We start from the raw sequence: 22,587 nt of genomic DNA, 5'->3' as shown, positions 1-22,587 counted from the left end.
GTGGATGCATTAAGACTGTTTATCTATTCATCTATTTATTTCTCAAAATCTAGACTTATTTCCATTCCTATCTGTGGTAAACTTTGAGCTTAGTGATTGCATGACTAGTCACCATGACCATTTCTCCTTTGTTTTTCCTCACAGGCCAGAATAGGAATCATGTAAAAACAAGACAATGTGCTGGCCATGTATTACTCCTACTTTGATCAATGCAGCCAATGTTTTTATTTTTCCATTGAACTAAAAATGGGAATATGGAAGCATAGTGATTAAGTTGTTGGACTAGTTTCAGAGACCTGGATCATTGATTTGGAAACGTGAGTTGTAATCCCATCGTAGCAGAGGAGGAATTTCAATTCAGTCAATAAAAAAAAATCTGCAGTAAATGTTGCAAAATAACAACCAAGCAGACACGAAAATTTTTCATATATATTCTTCTGGAAAGGATCTCTGCTATTTTAGCTAATTCTTAAAATCAGTGTCCCAAACACGGCCAGTGGCAACAGACTTTAGAGTTCTCCCACGACATGTAGATGTTTCCTTCTTGAAACTCAGTACATTTATGGGTCTTTACTAAATTTACCAGTAAGGTTGTTGACGTTTGATGTCTGTACAATATTTCCCTGCACCATGCTGCATAACCAATTTACATGGGGTGCCTTACTGTGCATAATGTATATTGAAATTTAATGAGTGAGTAGGAAGCTTTGAGAAATATGTGCACAATATACCCATGAAGAGTATGGAATGAGAAAATTAAAGGCGTCAATTCTGAGGTAGCCTTGTATGCATGTTATTGTGGTGAACCATAGAAGCTATTTTTCATTGCAACTTTTCTAAAATGTGACGCATTTACTGCGTAGGATACATAAATCTGTTTTTGTTTAGAAAATGTTGCTCCAAATTTTACTGGCATTTTTCTGGCTATTCTTATCCCATGGCCAAAATGTAAAATATAAATTCCACTGGCCATGTTTATAATCACCTGAATAACCTGTTACGTAAAATGTGATGTGGGTGTGTGCTGACCTGTTGCCTTTGCTCCGAAACACCACTGACAGTTCCAGACTGGATAATGAGGGCGTTCCTTAATTCCATGTCGTACCTTACAATATTGAGACAGTGCTTGGTGTACAGATATCCTGTCTTCAAAATTGGAGACAGAGCAGTGGCAGCCTTTAACCCTACCTATCATCCACCCCACCATGCATCTTCGTCCACCTCATCCTTTGGTTCTCTTGCTTCTCTCTGGCATTTGCCAATAACTGCTTCTGTCCTTCATCGTTCACCATCCCCTACTGGCCCTGTTCCAGCCCCTCTCACCCTGACTTCATTATACCAGCTCCCTCTCCTTCACGGCCTCAGTGATGAAAGGTTCTGGCCTGCAATATTGACAGTATGTTTTTTCTCCCACTAATGCTGTTCATTCTGCTGAGATCCTCCTGCAAAATATATATATATATTTAATTATTTCTAAAACAAAATAATTTAATAACAAGATTTTTTTTAAAAAGTTTCTCTATCACCTTCTCAGTCTTTTTCTCTCAGTCCATGCACTATGCCAGGGAATTTCAATGACTCTGTCCCATTTGGAGTCCAGCAGCAGATCAAGTGGAACATTTTGGACGTAATCTATCAGTAAGTCTAGATGTTGCATTTCTCAGTTTCAATCACTGAATACATCAGTCCTGTTTGGAAAGATTGGGCAGCTCTGGCTTTCTATGACCCACTGTCAACAGACAGGGTTAGTCTCCAATTAATTATTTTCAGAACACAATGACACTGCAAGTAAGTATGACAATATACAAAATGCAATTACATGTAACAGGGACATCTTTAATGAGGCTTTCAATTTTTTTTCCAGGTGCGTATATTTGCTTATTTGATTGGACGTGAAGCTGTATTTTCTGAAAATCTGAAATGGATGGCTTGTGCAAATAAAGGTTTGTATTTGATATTTACCTAGAAATTGAAAACAAATTATTTTACTTTTCTAATGGCAGAAGTGAAAGAGGATCCATTTCACGTAATAATCTCTTAGTTTAGTGTGTTTTGTCTTGGAACTCTTCAGAACAATAAGATTTTTTTTTCTCGGTGAGAAATTGGAGTTTCATTGTTTGAAAGATAACCATGTGTCTTTGAATAGTTGTACTTGTCCAATGTTTGTTCCCTTAATTCTGATATTAAGTGGAGTGCAGGTGGTCATTGTGCTATGGCCATGTGGGTAATGAAAATTCACCCATGCAGAATTCACAAATCGCTACCCAAAAATTTGAGATAAATAATAACATTTGTTCTCACCGAATTCACGTAAGGAAAAATGAAATAAATAAATGAATAAGCAGAATGTATTTTTTATTCACCTTTCATTTCTTGAAGCATGTGCAGATGATGCAGCGTTGCATTATAGAAAACTGCAATATGGACCATTATTCAGGAACGCCACTGCTGTCTCTCCCTCCCCATAACACAAGGATCACCTTTGCTATATTACATTGCATTGCTATATTTTTTATGAAAATCCCATTATTGAATTAATTTTTATATCAGTTATTTCCCAATCAAAATAATCAAAACTTAGCAAGTGGAAGAAGAAATTTGATCCAGGTTATTATATAATATTTATTAGCATTATCCAATTTGGTTTGCAATATTTTAAGTGTCTTGTATTATCATGTCCTCAAGGTACTGTCAGTGCTCTAAACAAAATTGCTCATTTTGCATTTTTTTTTCCAGTCACCTTATGACATTGACATGATTTCTCTCTGTAGGTATGCAAAGTCGAATACCTTGATGGTCAACTATTGTGTTAGTGCCTGCATTAGAGACAAGTATACAAGACCTGCTCATGGATTTGAGCACTTAATACATTAAAGTAATCCGCAGCTAGTAATTAGTTTTAAAGCAAGTTCTAGGCTGCCAACTCTGCCATGCAATTGAAGCACATGGAGCAATATAGATTCAAGCAGATATCCAGAAATTTAGCTCCTTTCTTCGTCTAATTAACATGCTGTTTTAACAGTAATTCTTTTCCATTGTTATTCCCTATCATTGTGTGCCAACCCACAGAATATTAGTAAAATAACCAAGCAAAATAATCGTCTTTTCATGCAAATTTTAAGAAGTGGTCAGAGTATTCTGCCACTGGAATCAAATTACCCATTCAGAAAAAAAACCGAGAACATAAAATTGTATTCAAAAATGTGTTTAGAGTTTTGACTGCAGTTTATCATATGCAGCAAACAATCTGTACAAATATTATTACCAAGGAAGAAATGCTTCTAAAACACATCGTGAGAAAAATCTAAAAGATATTTACAAAATTTGCTAGATTTATTAGTTTGAGGAGTGGAAAAATTTGGGAGAGAAAGTTTGTTGTCTCTTCTTTTGAGAGATTAAGTGGCTAGGCTAAATTTCTGCTCATGTAGTTTGTGCATGGGATCTGGAAATTATAGCCTCATTGACACAATGGCCATTTTTAATTCTGTGCTTTCTTATTTAAACAATAGATTAATGAATTATATAGGACAGAGCAAACATATTACAAATTAACAAGTTGAATAACCATGCAGTATATTCATCATGTAGTATCTGTCACATTGAACATTGCTCCTCAAACATTTAAAGCTGCAAAATAGTTAAATTGATGAATTACCCCAGTGTAGAGTTTTAATTTACTCTCAGCTAATTGTAGAGATAAAACTGCAGAGATTTTCTTCACCCTGAAAACATGCCATCACTTTCTGCGATAACAAATCCCATTATGCAATTCATTGGCAAACCTCAGGATTTGAATTACATTAAATTATTTGTTGTAATTAATTCTGTTTAGGGCAACCTAATAGTGCCAAAAGAGTTTGCCTAGCATACCTGAAAAACATTACTCAGGGGGCAAAATACATACCTGTAACCCTCCAATATAGTAGTCTCCAGCACTAGATAAGTCTAAGGAACAAGGCAGAGTGAAAGTAGCAATTAACTAGCATGCTTCATTTTAATTAGTAACAGGTAAAGGTTCCATTATTGTCACACAGTACTACATTTAGAATGTTACATACATGAAATTCTTTAACTTTTGTCTACTGTAAGGCAGACAGAGTGTTGCCACTTTGTCCAGTGCCCCTCACAGAAACTTACAGCACCTGGTGTTCCTAGGAGCCTGCTTAGCTTCCGAGATCAGACAATCTCCAGCGTATTCAGCCTATTAGGTGCTGCTCTGGCTATTAGGTGGCATGCATCTCCTCAAATTCACAAACTCAAATTAAGCAGACGTTGCAGTTGTAAAGGACTGAAAATCCCATGAAAAACTGAAAATTCTGATAACTAAAGCAATCGTTGCAATTTGACAATGGATTCAACTTTGATGAGCGATGAAGAAAACTATATCAAATTCTCAGAATCACAGAACATGGCATTTGGTTTGTTGAGTCCATAAACAGCAAGAGTAATGCAGAGAGTTCCACTTTCCTATCCTGCACCTCAGGCCCTGATAATTCTTTCCTTCTAACTCTCTTTTGAAGACGAGTGAATTAGTTTCCATTGATACCCATGACAGCGCATTCAAAATCTTGACAATCTTGTTTAATTACCTGTTTTCTTTCTTTATATTAACATTTCATAATATACACAGCATAAGGAGAATAGAAATAACACAATTAAAATGATACATTCAAGTATCATATAAATTCCAGTCAAAATGTGACATATTAGAAATAATTCTCCGAACAAAGAAAACAGATAAAAATATACATAAAAAACCAACTAATCTACTACACACAGACACACAATGACAGACACACACAATGACAGACACACACAATGACAGACACACACAATGACAGACACACACAATGACAGACACACACAATGACAGACACACACAATGACAGACACACACAATGACAGACACACACAATGACAGACACACACAATGACAGACACACACAATGACAGACACACACAATGACAGACACACACAGACACACACACCTATCCTGTCTATAGATAACAAAAACGGCAAGAATTATATTACTTCTGGAAAGGAAAAGTTAATTCCTAGGAAAACACCAGTTATATCCCATGAAAGTGATCAATAAATGGTTCCTCAAATATAGTAGTTGTATCTAAAGTAATGCTACTGATATTTTTTATAGATTTAAGAAAGACATAACATGAGAAAGCCGTTGAAATAATGTAGGAAAATTAGTCTTTCCATTGAAGTAAAATGGCTCTTCAATCTAATAGTGTAGAAAAAGCTAAAACTCAATATGTAGAAGTAGGTAAACAGCCTCTATCTGTGATTCCAAAAAGAGTAGTTAAGGGGTTAGGGTGTAATTGAATAACCAGTATCATTGATAGAGTTTTAAAACTATAATTCCAAAATTTTTCTGACACGGTACATGACCAAAACATACAAGTCAATGAAGCCACCTCAGTATTGCATCTCTCACAAGAAGAGCTCATAATAGGAAAGATGCGAGCTGGTTTATCTTTGGACATATAATCTCTATGAACTTTTAAAACTGTGTTAATGATTGACGTGCACTAAGTGAAGAAGTATTAATTAGTCTAGTGATTCTTCCCCACGTTTCAGAAGATAATGTTAGTTGAAGTTCCGATTCCCATACTTGTTGAATCTTATCCACGGGGACTGATCTCAAATTTAATATAAGAGTATTAATAGGACCAATTAAATCCTTCTGAAAGGGGTTTAACTGGAACAAAGGGTCAAGTAAATATGTTTGTTGTGATGTTGGATAATTTGACATTACCATATTCAGGAAATTTCTAATCTGTAGAAATTTTTAAAAAAATGTTTGTATTTAGTAGAAAATTGTCCAAAAGACATCAAATCACCATCAGCAAATAAATCTACAAAGAGATGGTTCCTTTAATTTAACAAATAAGTAAGGTTCGTGATGCACCATCAATGACTCATAAGACTGAAGTTGAGCAAAGCTTTGATAGTATGTGGAGGGTCGTGAGCGAAAAGACTGAGGCAACAGGCTGAGAGCATGAGTATCACAACTGCTTTAGTTTGAATTCTGCGCTGCAACCTTGTGATAGTACAGGATACTATCACCATTGTATATATTTGTATATTTTTACATATAGTAATAGTGATTGGGTGAGAGCCATAGCCACACCTATCGGCAGGTCATAAAGAGCTGCTCCTAACCAGATCCAGGTCAGTCTGGACTGGTCTATCTCTATGTACTACGCTCGAGTCTTTTGTTAATAAAAGCCTTGGTTTGAGACAATGTCTTTGAGTCATTCGATGCTAAGCTCTTCCATACATCTAAACTATTCCCTGGTGAGGTTGAGTTTGTCTGGGGCCAGGTGGCGGGCTCATGAATGTAATGGTGGGCCAATGGTCATGATGTGGGGTTGGATGCCGTGCTTCAGCATGACGGCAATGAACTGGGGGTGCAGAATGGAGGGAAAGTTAGTGAGCAGGTGTCTGTACTGGCCACGTGGAGTCTTCACAGAAGCGAGTTGGGTGGATGGCTCATTGGACTTGCCGAGGGGCATGGTCTGGAAAGTCTCAGCATGGACTATTCATCTGCCCTGGAGGTCCACAAGTAGGGAGTGTGCCTGCTAGAAATCTGCACTCGATAGGGGTTTGTCCACTGAAACCAGTGTGAAGGACCAACTGAAGGTGATGTTGCCAAAACGTACAGGAATTTGCCTCTTGCCAAAGGTTTTAATGGTGGTGTTGTTGGCAGCACGCAGGGAAGGGCCATGGGATTCACTGCGCGTCTCGAGCGCTGTAGGGGGTATGACACTTATCTGTGCCCTCGTGTCCATGAGGAACCTGTGGCCTGAGATCCTGTCCCAGATGTGGAGAAGGCTGTTCAGTTGGCCAGCCGCTGCAGCCACTAATGGCAGTTGGCCTTGTCGTTGGCATGGCTGGCAGCAACTGCGTGCTGACGTACCCCAATGCTGATGGTAGACGCACCATTTCGGATCTTTCTGCTCTCTGGCAGGGCGGGGCCTGATCACGTGGTGGACAGGACTTGGGCATTGTCCTTGGCAGTGGCCATGTAACGTGGTTGACTGAGTCTATAGCTTCACACTTAGACTGGTAGAGAAATTCTGCTCACGCTGCACCCTTGTGTGAGTTGCTGAAATCCGCATCGGCCAACAGGAGTCTGATGACTTCAGACATTTACTCGAGGAAAGCCTGCTCGAACATGAAGCAGGGCTTGTGCCCTTCTGACAGCGTGAGCATCTTGTCCATGAGGGCGGAATGGACTCTAGCACCTAGGCCGTCCAAGTCCTGAGAGGTCGTAAGTGCTAATGAGGAGATTTTTAAGAGCCATTTATTTACCTTCCTCTGGTGGTGCCTGGATGAGGTCATCAACCCGTGAGGCATCTTCCTGATCAGACAAGCTGATGATGTCATATTGGAGGTTATCTGTTTGATGTGCAATTTGGCCTTCACTTGGCCGAACCAAGTGTGGGACCTGTTCGACCACAACGTTGGCAGCTTCAACACAATGGTTCCTACGTCTGTGGGTTCCATTGTGTTGAGTCTTCAGAGCACGGAGACTCATCATGGTCACCAGTGTAACATGTTGTGAGTGAGCCCAGCAAAAGACTGAGACAACAGGCCTAGAGCTTGAGTGTCCAACTGCTTAATTTGAATTCTGCACTGCAGTCTTTGAGGCCATTTCCGGTCCTGCCCCTTATGTACCGGCACTTGCATCACGATGACACAAGCGCACACGCTCCCTTCCGGTCTTGACCGGATGAGAAGATCCTGTGATGCCATCTCTGCTGCAGCTTCCCTGCTGACCATGTGTGATAAGCGGGGCTGGTTCACCACTACAAACATGTGCGTTGCCACAAGGCTTTTATTCCCAATAGAATGAAGGCACATCACCGCTGGTCGACTGTCCCAAACTGAGGAGGGAGCTGGGGGACAGTCAGCTTTTTTCATGTGTCAGTGGGCGAAGTGGGTGTGTGGCGACGAATCTGGTGTATATTTTGTTGGGGTTAAGGTAATGTGACGTGGCCCTGATGTATCGTGAGTGATGAGGGGTGAGAGGTAGTCAGTGATGGTCTCTGGAGTCCCTGTGGGTGCCAGGTCCCTAACAGAGACTGTGTCTTCATGCCCGTTGGGGTACGCCACATAGGCATATTGGAGTTGGCATGAAGGAGGTGGACCCTTTCAACCAGTGGGTCAGACTTGTGACTCCTCATGTTTCCAGAGTAGGACCTGCCCTGGGAACGTCAGCCATGCTGGCAGCGTTGTCCCTGTCGCATATTTCCTGGGAAAGGAAAACATATGTTCATGCAGTGTGGCTTTGGTGGCTGTACATAGAAGGGACCTGATAGAGAGGTGCACTTCAGGAAGGACCTCTGGCCAGTGGGTGACTGGTAGGCCCCTAGACCACAGGGCTGGGAGAACAGCCTTCCAGACTGTAGCATTCTCCCTTTCCACCTGCTCGTTCCCCTAGGGGTTGTAGCTGGTAGTCCTGCTCGTGGTGATGCCTCTGGCCAACAGCTTCTAGTCCAGCTCATCACTCAAATGAAGGCTCCCAGTTTCTATGAATATAGCTGGGAAAGCCAAACAGAGTGAAGGGACTGCGTAGGGCCTTGATGATTGGTGGCTGTCGTGTCGGGGCAGGGGATGGCAAACAGAAAATGCGAGCATTCTTCAATGACGTTGAGGAAGTATACATTGCACTCTGAGAAGGGGAGGGGTCCTTTTAAGTTGACACTCGGACGTTCAAAAGAGTGGGTGGCCTTTATCAACTGCACTCTGTCTGGCCAGTAGAAGTGTGGTTTTCACTCCACGCAGACCTGCAACTTTTGGTCATCAATCTTATCTCTTCGATGGAGTAAGGCAGGTTGTGGGCTTTGATGAAGTGGAAGAACCTGATGACTCTGGGATCATTGTGGAGGGCTTGTAAGTGGTTGATCTGTGCGCAGGCACAGGTTCTGCGGGATAGGGCATCTGGGGAGCTCATTGAGTTTCCCAGACTGGTACAAGATATTTTCATTGTAGATGGAAAGTTGAATTCGGCACCTCAATATCTTGTCATTCTTGATTTTATCTCATTACTAGCTATTGAACATGAATGCAACTGCACGGTGGTCAGTTAGTAAGATAAATTGTTTCCTGGCCAGATAGTGTCTCCAATGCTGTACCACCTTGACAATGGTTTGGGTCTCCTTCTCAACAGAGGAGTGTCAAATTTCGGGGCCTTGGAGAGTGCGGAAAAAGAAGGTGATGGGTCTGCCCGCCTGATTAAGTATGACAGCCAGAGCGAAGTCTGACGCATCATTCTCCATCTGGAACAGGATGGATTAATTGACAACGTGCATCGTGGCTTTGGCAATGTCTACCTTGATGGGCCTCTAGCATTAAGGGAAAAGAGGTGGATTTAATGAGGGGCGGGCCTTGTCTGCATAGTTGGGGACCCACTGGACATAGTAAGAAAAAAAGTCAAGGCACCTTTTCAGGGTGTTGAGGCTGTGAGGGAGGGGGAGTTCCAGGAGTTGGTGCATGTGGTCGGGGTCGGGGGACCAATGACTCCGTTCTCAATGACACAGCCAAGGATGGCTAGGTGGGTTGTGCGAAATATGCACTTAGCCTTATTGTACATGACGTTAAGGAGTTCGGCGGTGTGGAGGAATTTTTGAGGATTGGCATCATGATCCTGCAAGGTCTTGATTGCTGAGGTATGGAAATATGGCCTGCAGCTGGTACTAATCTACCATGTGGTCCATTTCCCATTGGAAGACCGAGACCCTGTTGGTGATGCCGAAGGGGGCTTTCGGGAAATGATATAGGCTGCTGTCCACCTCGATCCCAGTATGTCGGTGATCCTCCGGGCAGATGGGGAGCTAATGGTATGCAGAGTTTAGGTCAATGGTAGAGAAGACCCGATGTTGTGCGATTTGGTTCATCATATAGGGAAGGGAGTATGTGTCCAGTTGTGTGTACCTGTTAATTGTCTGACTGTAGTCAATGACCATCCTGCTTTTCTCCCCATTCCTCACTACCACCACTCGTGCTCTCCCAGGACTGGTGCTAGCCTCAATGATCCCCTCGTTGTGAAGTCGCTGCACTTCTGCCCTAATGAAGGCCCTGTTTGCAGCACTCTACCACGTACTTTTGGTGGCAATGGGTTTACAGTCAGGGGAAATGTTGACGAACAGCAGTGGAGGGATGATTTTGAGCGTGGAGAATCTGCAGGTCATGTATGATGGGCGGTCAGATTTTTAACTGTGTGTGGTGGATAAGGAGGCTGAAGGTTCGATGGAGTGCAGTGGGTGATTTAAAAACTGCTGGTTACAGACAATGAGGGGTTGATGGGGCCAATTGTACTTCATCGTCTTGCTTTTAAGGTGACATTGAAAGTCTGTTCCCAGTCACATGGCAGCACAGAGCTGTGACATCATCTAAAGTTTAAAGCTTTTATAGTCTGAACCCTGCATGGTTAGAGTTGCTACACAGGAGCTGCGGACATCCATCGTATGTGATCTTGAGGCCAAAGAGAGTTTTTGGCTTACTGGCCTTACAATGAGGGAGTAGCACTGCACCATTTCAGGGTGGATGGAGCTCTCAATTCATTCACTATCGAACAGACAACTCATCATGTGGCCATTTACCTGAATGTCCATCATTGATCTGGCAATAGATCGGGACTGCTCTGGTCAAGTGTGATGAAGTCAGTGTTGGATTGCTGCTTGTCGCTGCGTCAGAGAGTTTGAATGTTGAGTTGCGAGATGGCAACGTCCAAGGTGGCAGCCTGCTGGATCTCAAAGATTGCATCCAAGATGGAGGCCCTCATGACTCACATGTGATGCCATTAGTTTCCAGGAATGGCGACATTCAAGATGCCGGCCCCCATGGCCCACATGCGGCGCTGCTAGGGAGGGGTGGTTTTGATCTGCACACCTTAGGATAGTGCCCTTTCTTCCTGCAGCTGGAGCAGACTACGTTTTTCGCTGGGCAGCACTTTCTTGGGTGCCACAATTCAGGTGCTCGCGGATTACAGTGGCAGTGGTTGGGTTGCTGGCTGGACATGGTGGTAGCAGTGTTAGGTGCTCATGGCATATAGCTGCTGTGGTTGGATCACTGGCAGAACATGGCGGTGGCAGGATGTCTCAAGTTGGTGGTGCCCGGGGCAAACCACGAGGTGGCTGCATTGTCGGTTGAGTAGGCCTCCATGTTCTGAAGGCTCACCTCCTGTGTGCTTGCTCTCTGCAGACGGAGCTCACCTTGCTCTATTAGTCTTTGACGGATGTAATTGGACCTGATCCCTGCGACATCGGACCTCCACATACTCCGCTGCTGTCACAGCCTTGCATTCACAGACCCATTCGAGGTTTGGCATGGCCCAGAGGTACTCAGCATTTGACTCCCTGGGTCACTGCTTTCAGGTCACTAGGAGGAGTCTGACATAGACCTCATTGACCTTTCTCAGGCACTGGCCTTTCAATATGTCAGTTGCCTCCAGATATGACACTGTGTCCCTAATCATCGAGTACACCAGGGGTCCGACGTGGGAGGGCAGTGCCTGTAATTTGTTGGTCTCCGACCGAACAATGGCTGATGATGCTTCAAAACAGCGCAGCCAGAGTTCAAAGTTGGTAGATGCCTCGGGCAATTGAGCGTCGATTTGCACTTTCTCTGCCGTCAGGATCTGCTCCATTGTTAAGACTATTGCGAATGAAATTGATGCACCTTCAATGCTCATAAGATTGAAGTTGAGAAAAACTAATAGGCTCTTATTCACAGTAGATTGAAGGCACATCCCTGCTGGTCATTTCTCCTGAAATAAGGAGGGGGCTGAAGGACATTCACCTTTATTCAGGAGCTGTGGGATGATCCAAGGTACAGTTGGCCAATAGGTGTGCCCAGACAAAAATACAGTGGTTTACCACAGTTTGGTCAAGAGTAGATGGTGTAAAAAAAAAATATATATAATTAAAATATATATTGGTCAAGGCAAATTTTTTTAGTCTAAAAATCCTTTGAATTTGTAACCAAATACATAAAGAATATTTAATCATTGGATTGGAAATATACTTACTGATCTTAAGATGGTCTAAAAGGTAATGCTGGCCCTGAAATAAAGAATCTAAGGAATAATTCTTGACAGATTTCAATTCCAAATCTACCCAGAGTGGGTGATCAAATTTATCAAAGTAATAAATCCAAAAAAAAATCATTCAGCGAATATTAACTGTCTAATAGTAAAATCCCAAATTCAGGAAGGCCAGACCACCATCCTTTTTGGGTTTCTGTAAGTGAAGCTTATTCAATCTGGCCACCTTCCCATTCCAAATACAAGATGAAATCTTTGAATCAATATTGTCAAAGTAAGATTTCAGAATAAAAACTGGGACAGCTAGATGCAGATATAAAAAATTTGGGTAATATTATTACCTTAGTAGTATTAATATGACCAACCAAAGACAAAGCCAATGGGGACCATCTGGTAAAAGATTGTTTCCCAAAATCTAATAAAGGAGAAATTTAAACAAATCCTTAAATTTCCTCGTGATTTTTAACACCTAAATAAGTAAAATACTCTTTAACAATCTTAAATGGCATATTATCATAAATAGGATCATGTAAGTTTATTGGGAATAATTAATTGTTATGAAAATTTAGTTTTTATCCAGAAAAACTCCCAAAATCCAATTACCTGTTTTCTGTGTCCCTTGGTTCTTAACTATTTTTCCAAGGGACATTTTACATTGAACTGGTCCACACAACCTGGTCTGTTTCAATGAGGACAACACAACTTCACTCCCTTACCTACATAAATGAAGTCCATGGTTCCTGAAATCATTTCAACATGGGAGGGAGGAGAGGGGAGACACAGCGCTGCTCCAAAGGGTCCAACTGCCTGGTTCTAAAGCCGATAGCTCTGCACAGGCTTTAATGGCCTGTTAAAGGAGCCAATGATGTTTGTGAGTAAAATTTTGTCACAGCACAGGTCTGGGCCCAAAATGGTGGCATCTGTGCTTGGCAGGAACCACGAGTGGTTGCAGACTCCATGGGAGCAGTGGACTGGTGCAGGCATTAGAAACAGGAAGAACACTCCCCACTGAGAAGGAGAAGCAGCAAAGATGACCCTACAGAAGGTGGCCATGACAGCAGATCAGCGAGGGGCTAGCAGCCCAGGGACTCACACAGGCTGTGGGCGATTTGCTGACAGGGAACATACATGGGCTGCATGAAACTGGCACATGGGAGCCGGGATTTGAGAGCGGGCTGAGGACAAGAAAGACTCCTGAAGGGTCTGGGGCACCGAAGGCTTCCTGATCATGGCAGAGGTTTGGATCTGGAATGCGAGTTTGCTGATGAATCGAACAAGAGTCTGTGCAGTTGCAGAAGCTGTGGGAGCATTAGAACTGAATCCAGGGAAACTCACTGAAGGGACTCTCTTTTGCTTATCTTTCTCTCTTACTGTAAGTGGTGCCCGGCGAAACTAATGGCAATGCTTTGTCTGCCTTATGGCAGGCAGAAAACAATTTCATGTAATATTACATGTTCTCTGCTATTACATGACAATAAAGGAATCTCTCTATTGCGATTTAAAAAAAAAAGAAATAAACCCTAATTGTAACTCTCTGTGGTCAACAAGAATGGGTCGTGGAGACGAGGGAAGCAGTTTAATGCTTCCGTGTTCTTTGCTAGCTTTGCTTCAGCTATTATCATAACACCTACTTCTAACTAGGCCAAGGGACCATGGGAATATACTATTTCAGGTTTGATATGATCATTTGGCTTTCAGCAGGCATATTCTATTATCTGCTAGCAGAAGGATTGGCTGCCCCAGGAGAGGGCCCCAAAGAGGCACATGGAGAAGAGATACACTCTTCTAATGGCGATCGCACACTTCTCATCACCTCTTCTCAAATTTATCCTAGAACTGAAATTTCTCACTGATGGTTGATTTAAATGAAGCAAGGAGTTTATGTTGGTACAGTGCTAAGCTGAGGCTTGCCTCTCAATTAAAATGGAAGCCGCAGTGTTTTTTTAAAAATTATGTTAATAACAATGAGCCAAAGAGAAATTAGAAATCTGGGATCAGCAATGGAAGAAAGAGAAACAAAAGTGTTTGAAATTTGTAATTTATCTCGTATTAAATGAAATGCTGCCCCTGAATCCTACCCAGAAAATATGTTTTGTTTTACACAGTAAAAACTCTGTTGAAAATATATTTTATAATGATAACCATTTATTTTATTTTAAGAATATAGCTTTCAAAATGTAAAAAGAGTCTATAAATCCAGAGGACCCCAAAATCCAGCAGCAATAGATATGCACCACAAAACAGGGTTACTTAAACAAAAGTAGTTTTTAATTAACAAAAAAACAGAATTAAAATTTAACTTATTCCTTAACCTACTTACTTAACCTACCTAACCCACTTAATCCCCCCTCTAATACTAAGCGCAGGTGTGTGTAATGTATATTTAAAATAAGAAAAGTTCTTTGGATCACAGTCCAATCTCACTGGTTGCAGGCAATTCTGGTACTGTGCACAGAAGTTAGCATTAACAAAGTTCACCAGTCTTTGGTGCTTAAAAAGGCAAATGGTTACCACTCAGGAGGGTTCTTGCTGGTTTTCAGAGAGAGATTCCTTTTCCAGGACATCCACAACTGATTCCTTCTCAATCAGTCTTGCTGACGAAACTTGCCCCCTTCAGGGTTCTCCAGATGATCCTCTTTCTTTCAGGTCATCTTTCAGCCCACCAGTCTTCTCCTTTGACCAGGCAGCCTTTCAAAGTTTGCCAGCTTGTCCCCCTGGAACTGATTTCTGTGACTCCTTCTCTCTCACTCCCTTCCTCTCTGAGAGCAAAGGTGATCTGGCCTGCCTGCAAAAATAACACGTTCTCCCAGGCAAGCTGTTGCAACTTTGTTGCTTTCTGCAAAAAGCACTGGACAAAAGTCCTGCAAATATTCTGTGTTTTTAAAATGTGTGTGTGCAAGCTGCTCTAGCAATTCCTCCCAAATCACCTCAAAATACTCTGTCACAGTAAACAGAACATTGTCGTACTATTCAGGCAATATGAGTGGAGCAGGAAATGAAGTTAATGCAGCAGGTTATTGAAGAGTTGGAAATGGGAGATATTTTAGGTTTCAGAACAGGGTAAGGAGATGATAGAACAAAGTGAATGATGGTGATAGAGTAATGGCCAAGGGAGACAGAATGGTGATGTATGCTGAGACAATGTAGTGAAGGAGTTTAGTTCTCTCGAGCAGAAATATGTAGGAGAATGAATGTGAAAGGAGGGAGAGTGAAAGGAGGGAGAGGGGAGAGTGAGAGGAGGGGTAGAGAAGGGAGATAAAGGGTGAGAAAAAAGGGGGAGAGGAGAGAGGGAGAGGAAGGGATTTTGGAATGGGGAGAAAGGAGGGCAAAGAGAGGAGAAAGAGGAGAGAGTGAAGGGAGGTAGATGGGAGAGCTAGGGGTGGTAGATGGGAGAGAGAGGGAGGTGGATGGAGAGAGAGGAGGAGGGGAGGAAGGGGAGAGAGAGAGTGAAATAGAGGGAGAGAGTCTGTAAATCTGAAACAAAAGGGAATGCTGAAGACATCAAATCAGTTTATAGATACTGTGGCAGCTCACCAGAGGCTTAATTGAAGAGGCTTGGAAGGTTCTGAGTGATGTCATAATCTCACAATGTGATGACATCATTTTGAATGTGCAGCGTGTTCAAAAGCTGCAGGTGACTGAGTGAATGACTTTTACTGAACTTCGACTCAACTACATCTGATCATTTTCTTGTTCTTCATTTTCGTACTGCAACACAGTTGTTACATTAGAGACCTTGACGGGCCCCAAACAGATTTTGGACCCAACATGGACCATGCAACGGTTTTGCTCAAACTACCTGTCTTTTCGACCACTCAACCTGAAGTTTTGTTCGATCAGGCTGAAGCACAGTTTCAAATTCACAAGATAGAAGTGGACACTACTAAGTATTATCATGTGGTAAACGCCCTTGACCAGGACATGGCCAGTCAAGAAGTGGATTTCCTTTGGGATCCACCATCTCTCGGCAAATACGAAGCCTTAAAACCCTTCCTTATCCAGATTTATGGTCTGCACGGCTCCTTCATATCGATGGCCTGGGGGTCCACGCCCCTTTGGAGTTGATAAACAACATTGGCACTGGCACACAGGCATGGGCCTTGCTTGCTCTTCGAGCTGTTGTTTTTAGAGCATATTCCAGAAGATATTTGCCTCATGTTGGCTGACGAGGATTTTGATAGCCTTTGAACAGTGGCCGCCCATGCAGACATTCTGTGGCATGTGAAACAGTAAGGCACAAGGCCCACAGAAATTAGTGCTGCATCACACCCCAAGGTCCAGGCTTCACGAGTACCAGTGATGAGGCCACACATTTCCCTGGACAAGCATGACTCCATGACAACACTTGGTGCTTTTACCATCAACACTGGTGTTCTGGAGGTCGCTGCTGCCGATACCCTTGTACTTTTCTGGGAAAATGCCATGGCCAGTAGTCACTAATGGCTACAGTGGCTGGCCATTGTAACAGCCTACTCTCCATCTGGGATGAACTCTCCCAGCGCAAATTTTTAGTCAACACAGGTGTGAAGGTTAGTATCCTTCCTCCTTCAGGCATTGACACCTGTATCAGGAGCATGGGTCCAGCACTCAACTGTGATGAATAACAGTTTGATTCGTACGTACAGCACATGGATGATACCCCTTAAATTTGGCGACAACAAGTTCACATGTGTGATAGTACAGATTCTATCACCAATGTGTATATGTACAGATGGTAGTGTAGGATGACTGTGAATGGCTGAGAGTGTAGCCACACCTACTGGCAGGTCTTAAAGGATTGCTCCAAGCCAGACCAGGTCATTCTGGACTGGTCGACCTACTTGTGATATGCTCCAGTCTTTTAGTTAATAAAAGCCTTGGTTTGGATCAACAAGTCTTTGGTTCTTTCGACGCGCATTACAATTTTATTAACTAAAAAATTTTGAAGGGATGGAGCATATGCTACGGTGGAATGCCTCGACATAAATCCACAGTCAGCTACAGCCTCGAATGACTTTAAGCACTGGGTGAGGTGCTTCGAAACATACTTACAGATCTCTGATCCTGCCATGATAGAGGACAGCCATTGACTACTAATATTGATGACTATGGTGTCCCCGAGAGTCTACCAGAGTGTCCAGGACGCGACCACATACTATGAAGGTGCTGAAAGGGCTCTACAAGCGACCAGTGAACAGTGTCTATGCTCGGTACAAACTCGCTACAAGGAGGCAACAGCCCGGTGAGTCCTGTAAAGCTTATATTCAGGCACTAAGGGCAATGGGCAGGGACTGTGCATGCACAGACTGAACTGCTGCGGAGACCACAGACAATCTCATTCGGGATGCCAATGTGGCCAGGGTTTGATCGAATGAGGTGAGGCAGCGCCTGCGAGAGCACGGGGGAGAAAACCTAGAGGACGTGATCTGGATCACAGAGACGATGGAGGCTGCAATCTTAAATATGGACATGTACTCTTGGGGCTGGACCCCAAACTCTGATGTAAGTAAGATGCCCTCCCTCTCCCCTACTACTGCTGCTACGCTGCCTGATGCAACCCCAAAGTGTTACTTCTGCTGGAAGAACAAGCACAGCAGGTCCCAGTACCGGGTGAGAAACGCCAGATGCCAGAAGTGCTTTAAAAATGGCCACTCTGCTGTAGTCTGTCACTCCAAAATGGCCACCGTCAAACACAGTGCCTTGTGTGAAGCCAAATCGCCACTCTCAATTTCAAACACTTCTTCCTCAGAGCTCTCGTCCAATGAGAGTGAGGACTCCACTGTGCAGCAGCGCTTGATGTCACGGGGCAAATGCCGAGAGCGCAAGGCACAACCCACCCTCGCCGCGATGACGTTCACCCTAACGTTCAGCCCTGACCTCAACGCCCGCCAACCAGGGACCTGCCATCACAACCGACCAGGGAGCCGCCGTTGACTGGGGACCCGCCACTGCCACTGACCTGGGACCTGCCGACCCGGTACCTGCCGAAGCTGCTGACCGGGGACCTGCGACCACTGACCGCCCCCACCACTGACTGCCCCACTGCCGATGGCAAGCAGCGACCCCCAACATTTTGGCTGCAGGCAGCAACACCACCTCCCTGACACTATTTTTCCAGGCCCCACTGTTTGCGTGATATCATCACGCAGGTCTCCACTGTCTACATTACAAGTCTCTGCATCAGTATCCCTCCACCAGGACTTCCCCCAACCCCTCACAAAAGCAATGGAATTGATTAAAGTGCATGGACACTATACCACTTCCTTATTCGACTTGGGATCAACTGACAGTTTTATCTGCCCAGACCTGGCCCACCGTTGCGGACTAGCTATTCTCCCCACTACACAGAGAATTTCATTGGCGACCAGATCGCTCTCGACTGGGATAAAGGGGTACTGTGTGGCAACCCTGAAAATCCAGGGCATCACGTTCACAGATTCAAACTATTAGTCCTTCCCCAATTGTGCGCCCTACTTTGCTGGGACTGGATTTTCAGTGCCAATTTCAAACCATTTCCCTGCACTTTGGGGGGCCTCACACTCCGCTCTCTGTAACCACTCCACCCCAGGAACCTCCTGCCAGCGGAAGCCAGAGCCACCCACCCCCGGGGCCTCACCTGAAGTCTCTCCACCCTCCGAGTTGCTCTGCCAGCACTTTTCGCAAATCTCACCCCTGGCTGGAAGCCTGTGGCCACCAAAAGCCGGCAATATAGTTCTGAACACAGGAAATTTATCACAAATGAGGTGCGCAGACTGCTGGATGAGGGCATTATCGAACCTAGCTCAAGTCCCTGGAGGGCCCAGGTGGTGGTTGTTAAAAACGGGGAGAAGCCGCAGATGGTGGTTGACTATAGCCAGACTATCAACCGCTTCATGCTCCTGGATGTGTACCCCTTTTCACGGATCACAGATGTGGTGAATCAGATCACCCAATAAAATGTATTTTCCACCATTGACTTACGTTCGGCCTATCATCAGCTCCCGATCCGCTGAGAAGACCAACCTTTCACGACCTTCAAAGTGAATGGGTGTCTGTATCAATTCCTCAGGGTACCCTTTGGGTCACAAATGGTGTTGCGGTCTTCCAGCGGGAAATGGACCGGATGATGGACCAGAATGGGCTGACTGCTACTTTCCCGTATCTGGACAATGTCACCATCTGCAGCCATGACACGGAGGATCATGATGCCAACTTTGAGAAATTTTTTCAGACTGCAACTCGGCTGCACTTGACCTACAATTTCGACAAGTGTGTCTTCGAGACCACTCGGCTTGCAATTCTGGGTTGTGTGGTGGAGAACGGGGTGGTCATGCCGGACCCTGACCACATGTGTCCCCTCATGGACTTGCGCTGCCTGGGTTTTTTCTGTTACTATGCCCAATGGGTTCCACACTATGCCGACAAGGTACGGCCACTCATCAAGACCACCTCCTTCCCCTGTTAACCGAAGCCAGAGCGGCCTTCAACCGCATCAAATCGGACATCGCTGCTGCAATGCTGCACGCCATCGACGAGTCCATTCCGTTCCAAGTCGAAAGCGATGCATCTGACTTTGCACTGGCAGCCACTTTGAACCAGGTAGCCTTCTTCTCCAGAAACCTCCAGGGTCCTGAGAGCCAACATTCCTCTGTCGAGAAGAAGGCCCAGGCTATAGTCGAGGCAGTACGTCGTTGGAGACACTACCTCACTGGCAGGCGCTTTACACTGCTGACTGACCAACGCGGGGTCTCCTTCATGTTTAGCAATACACAGCGAGGTATGATCAAGAATGACAAAATCGCAAGGTGGAGAATCGAGCTCTCCACCTTTAATTATGAGATACTGCATCGGCCAGGTAAACTCAACAACCCGCCAGATGTGCTCTCCAGAGAGACTTGCGCCAAAATGCAACTGGACAGGCTGCAGAAACTCCACGAGGAGCTCTGTCATCCAGGGGTGCGCACTTTGTCAAATCTCACAACCTGCCCTACACGGTTGAGGAGAATTGCTCCATGACCCAAGCCTGCCCAGTGAGCGCTGAGTGCAAGCCCCACTTCTTCCGTCCAGAGAACACCCAAGTCATCAAAGCCACCCGTCAATTTCAGCGTCTCATCGTAGACTTCAAGGGGCCACTACCGTCGACCAACTGTAACACCTACATACTTACAGCCATTGTCGAGTTCTCCAGCTTCCCGTTTGCTGTGCCCTGCTTGGACATGACTGCCTCCTCAGTTATAGAGGCCCTGCACAGCATCTTCGCCATCTTCCGGTACGCTGATTACATCCACAGTGACATGGGGTCCTCATTTATGAGCGCAGAACTGCGGCAGTACCTTCTGGAGTGTGGTATTGCTTCAAGCAGGACCACCAGCTATAACCCACACGGCAATGGGCAAGTCGAAAGAGAGAATGCCACCGTCTAGAAAGCGGTTACGCTTGCCCTCTGGTCCAAAGGTTCTCCCCACCTCTCACTGGCAGAATGTGCTCACTAGTGCCCTACACTTTATCCGCTCTCTCCTATGCATGGCAACCAATGCCACCCCATGAAAGGATGTTCTCTTTCCTGAGGAAATCCGAGTTGGGTACGACCATACCGGCATGGCTCATGGTTCCCGGTCCAGTCCTTTTATGACGCCACATCCGGTACTCTAAGAATAACCCCTTGGTTGACCGAGTGACTCTTCTCCATGCCAACCCACATTATGCCTACGTTGAGTACCCGGATGGATAGGAGGACACAGTCTCAGTAAGGGACCTAGCCCAAGCCGGATCAGGCGTAGCAGTGCCTTTTACCCAACCTCCTCCTATCCCTTCTCCTCCAGGTCATGTGCTTGAACAGAGGGACCAGCACCACCCCACCAGCTCAAGCCAGTCTGCCGACAATGCCATTGCGGAATTGAGCGAAGCAGTGGCCGCATCCGGTGACCCCAATCCCGGCGCCATGGCCGTCATGCCGGATGGTCATGCCCGCTGACCGGTACAGCCCTTAACCTCCATCGACCCTGGGTCGGTTCTCAAAGAAGGGGTGAATGTGATAGTACAGATTCTATCACCAATGTGTATATGTACATATGTACAGATGGTAGTGTAGGATGACTGTGATTGGCTGAGAGTGAAGCCACACCTACTGGCAGGTCTTAAAGGATTGCTCCTAGCCAGACCAGGTAATTCTGGACTGGTCGACCTATTTGTGATATGCTCCAGTCTTTTAGTAATAAAAGCCTTGGTTTGGATCAACAAGTCTTTGGTTCTTTCGATGTGCATTACAACATGGAAGTTAATTTTTGGAGCTGTGTCCTGGCCGTTTCTGGGTGCCGACTTCCTCTGAGCCCACTCACTGATGATGGAATTCACAGGGCACTGGACTGTGAACACCACAACGTTCCAGACTTTCTGCCTTGGACAAGCCGAACTACCCGCCCCGCACCTGTACGTCGTGGAGTACTTGAACAACAAATTTGCCAAACTTGTAGAGTTTACGGACATTGTCACTCCCCAGTTCTCCACTGTCACGCCTAAACATGGCATCGCACACCTTCTCCTCACCCAAGGACCTCCTCTACATGCCCGAGCCCGATGCCTGCTGCCCGACAACTTGCGGTTTGCAAAACAAGAGTTCCACAAAATGGAGGAACTTGGAATCATACGCAGGTCTGATAGCCTGCTACATATGGTTCCCAAAGCCACGGGAAGCTGGAGACCTCGTGGGAATTACAGGCATCTCAACGATGCTACCACTGCAGGTCACTACCCTGTGTCCAATGTACAGGACTTTACAATTAATCTTCATGGGGCCAGGATATTTTCTAAAATTGACAGTGTGTAGAGCTCGTTGAAATAATCAAAGGCTTGTTGATCCAAACCAAGGCTTTTATTAGCAAAAGACAGGAGCTCTTCACAGGTGGCCGATCAGTCCGGAATGATCCGACCTGGCTAGGGACACAACCCTTTAAGGCCCAGACAGTAGGCGTGGCTTAGCTCTCAGCCAATCGCTGTAAGCACAGTCTAGATGCTGTAACTATATATACTATATACATTGGTGATAGATCTGTACTATCACATTCACCCCTTCTTGGAGAACAGACCCTGGAAAAAAAAACACAAAAAAAATGAGGGAGAGAATGAAAGGAAGGGCTAGGTTAAGGACTGTAGCGGTTAGGGGGTCTGACCATCCGGCGTGACTGCCGTGGTGCGGGATTGGGGTCGTTGGAGTGGTGTTGCCAGCGGGCTCGTCGGGTGCGACCGCTCCTTCGCTTATTTCCCCAGTCGTGTTGTTGGCAGGTGGCCCGGGTTGTTGGGGTGCTGTTGGTCCTTCTGTTGCGGCACGGGGCCTGGGGAATAAAGAGTTGGAGAAGGTTGGGTCGGGGGGTTTTCTGGGTCTACCGCGTCCTGAGCTAGGTCCCGCATCAAAACTGTGTCCTCCCACCTGTCTGGGAACTCAATGTAGGCGTAATGCCGGTTCGCGTGGAGTAGAGTCACTCGGTCGACCAAGGGGTCATTCTTTGTGTGCCGGACGTGGCGTTGCAAAAGGACAGGGCCAGGGACGGTGAGCCATGCCGGTACA

At 45.0% G+C, this 22,587-nt stretch overlaps 1 protein-coding gene and 1 long non-coding RNA gene across 23 annotated transcripts in view; one reads left to right on the top strand and one right to left on the bottom strand.

The window, feature by feature from the left end:
- The window catches only part of cacna2d3a (calcium channel, voltage-dependent, alpha 2/delta subunit 3a), a 732,424-nt gene that overhangs the window by 407,964 nt on the left and 301,873 nt on the right, over positions 1–22,587 (top strand). For all 22 annotated transcript variants that reach the window (XR_011358017.1, XR_011358016.1, XR_011358018.1 and 19 more), the window contains one exon: positions 1,865–1,943. Coding sequence is in view for 18 of the 22 variants with exons in the window: in XM_069939674.1 (XP_069795775.1) it covers positions 1,865–1,943 (79 nt within the window). In the remaining 4 variants the exon portion in view is untranslated. The remainder of the gene's footprint in view (positions 1–1,864; positions 1,944–22,587) is intronic.
- On the bottom strand, positions 1,828–12,108 carry LOC138764171 (uncharacterized). The gene is made up of 3 exons (XR_011358032.1): positions 12,051–12,108; positions 3,905–3,945; positions 1,828–1,962 (listed from the first exon to the last, which is right to left on the bottom strand). It is a non-coding gene; the product is annotated as an uncharacterized lncRNA (long non-coding RNA).

The sequence above is a fragment of the Narcine bancroftii genome, chromosome 5 (assembly GCF_036971445.1).
Source record: "Narcine bancroftii isolate sNarBan1 chromosome 5, sNarBan1.hap1, whole genome shotgun sequence".
Classification (NCBI taxonomy): Eukaryota; Metazoa; Chordata; class Chondrichthyes; order Torpediniformes; family Narcinidae; genus Narcine; species Narcine bancroftii.
The sequence above is the reverse complement of the archived record's forward strand: the minus strand, read 5'-3'. Positions and strand labels throughout refer to the sequence as shown.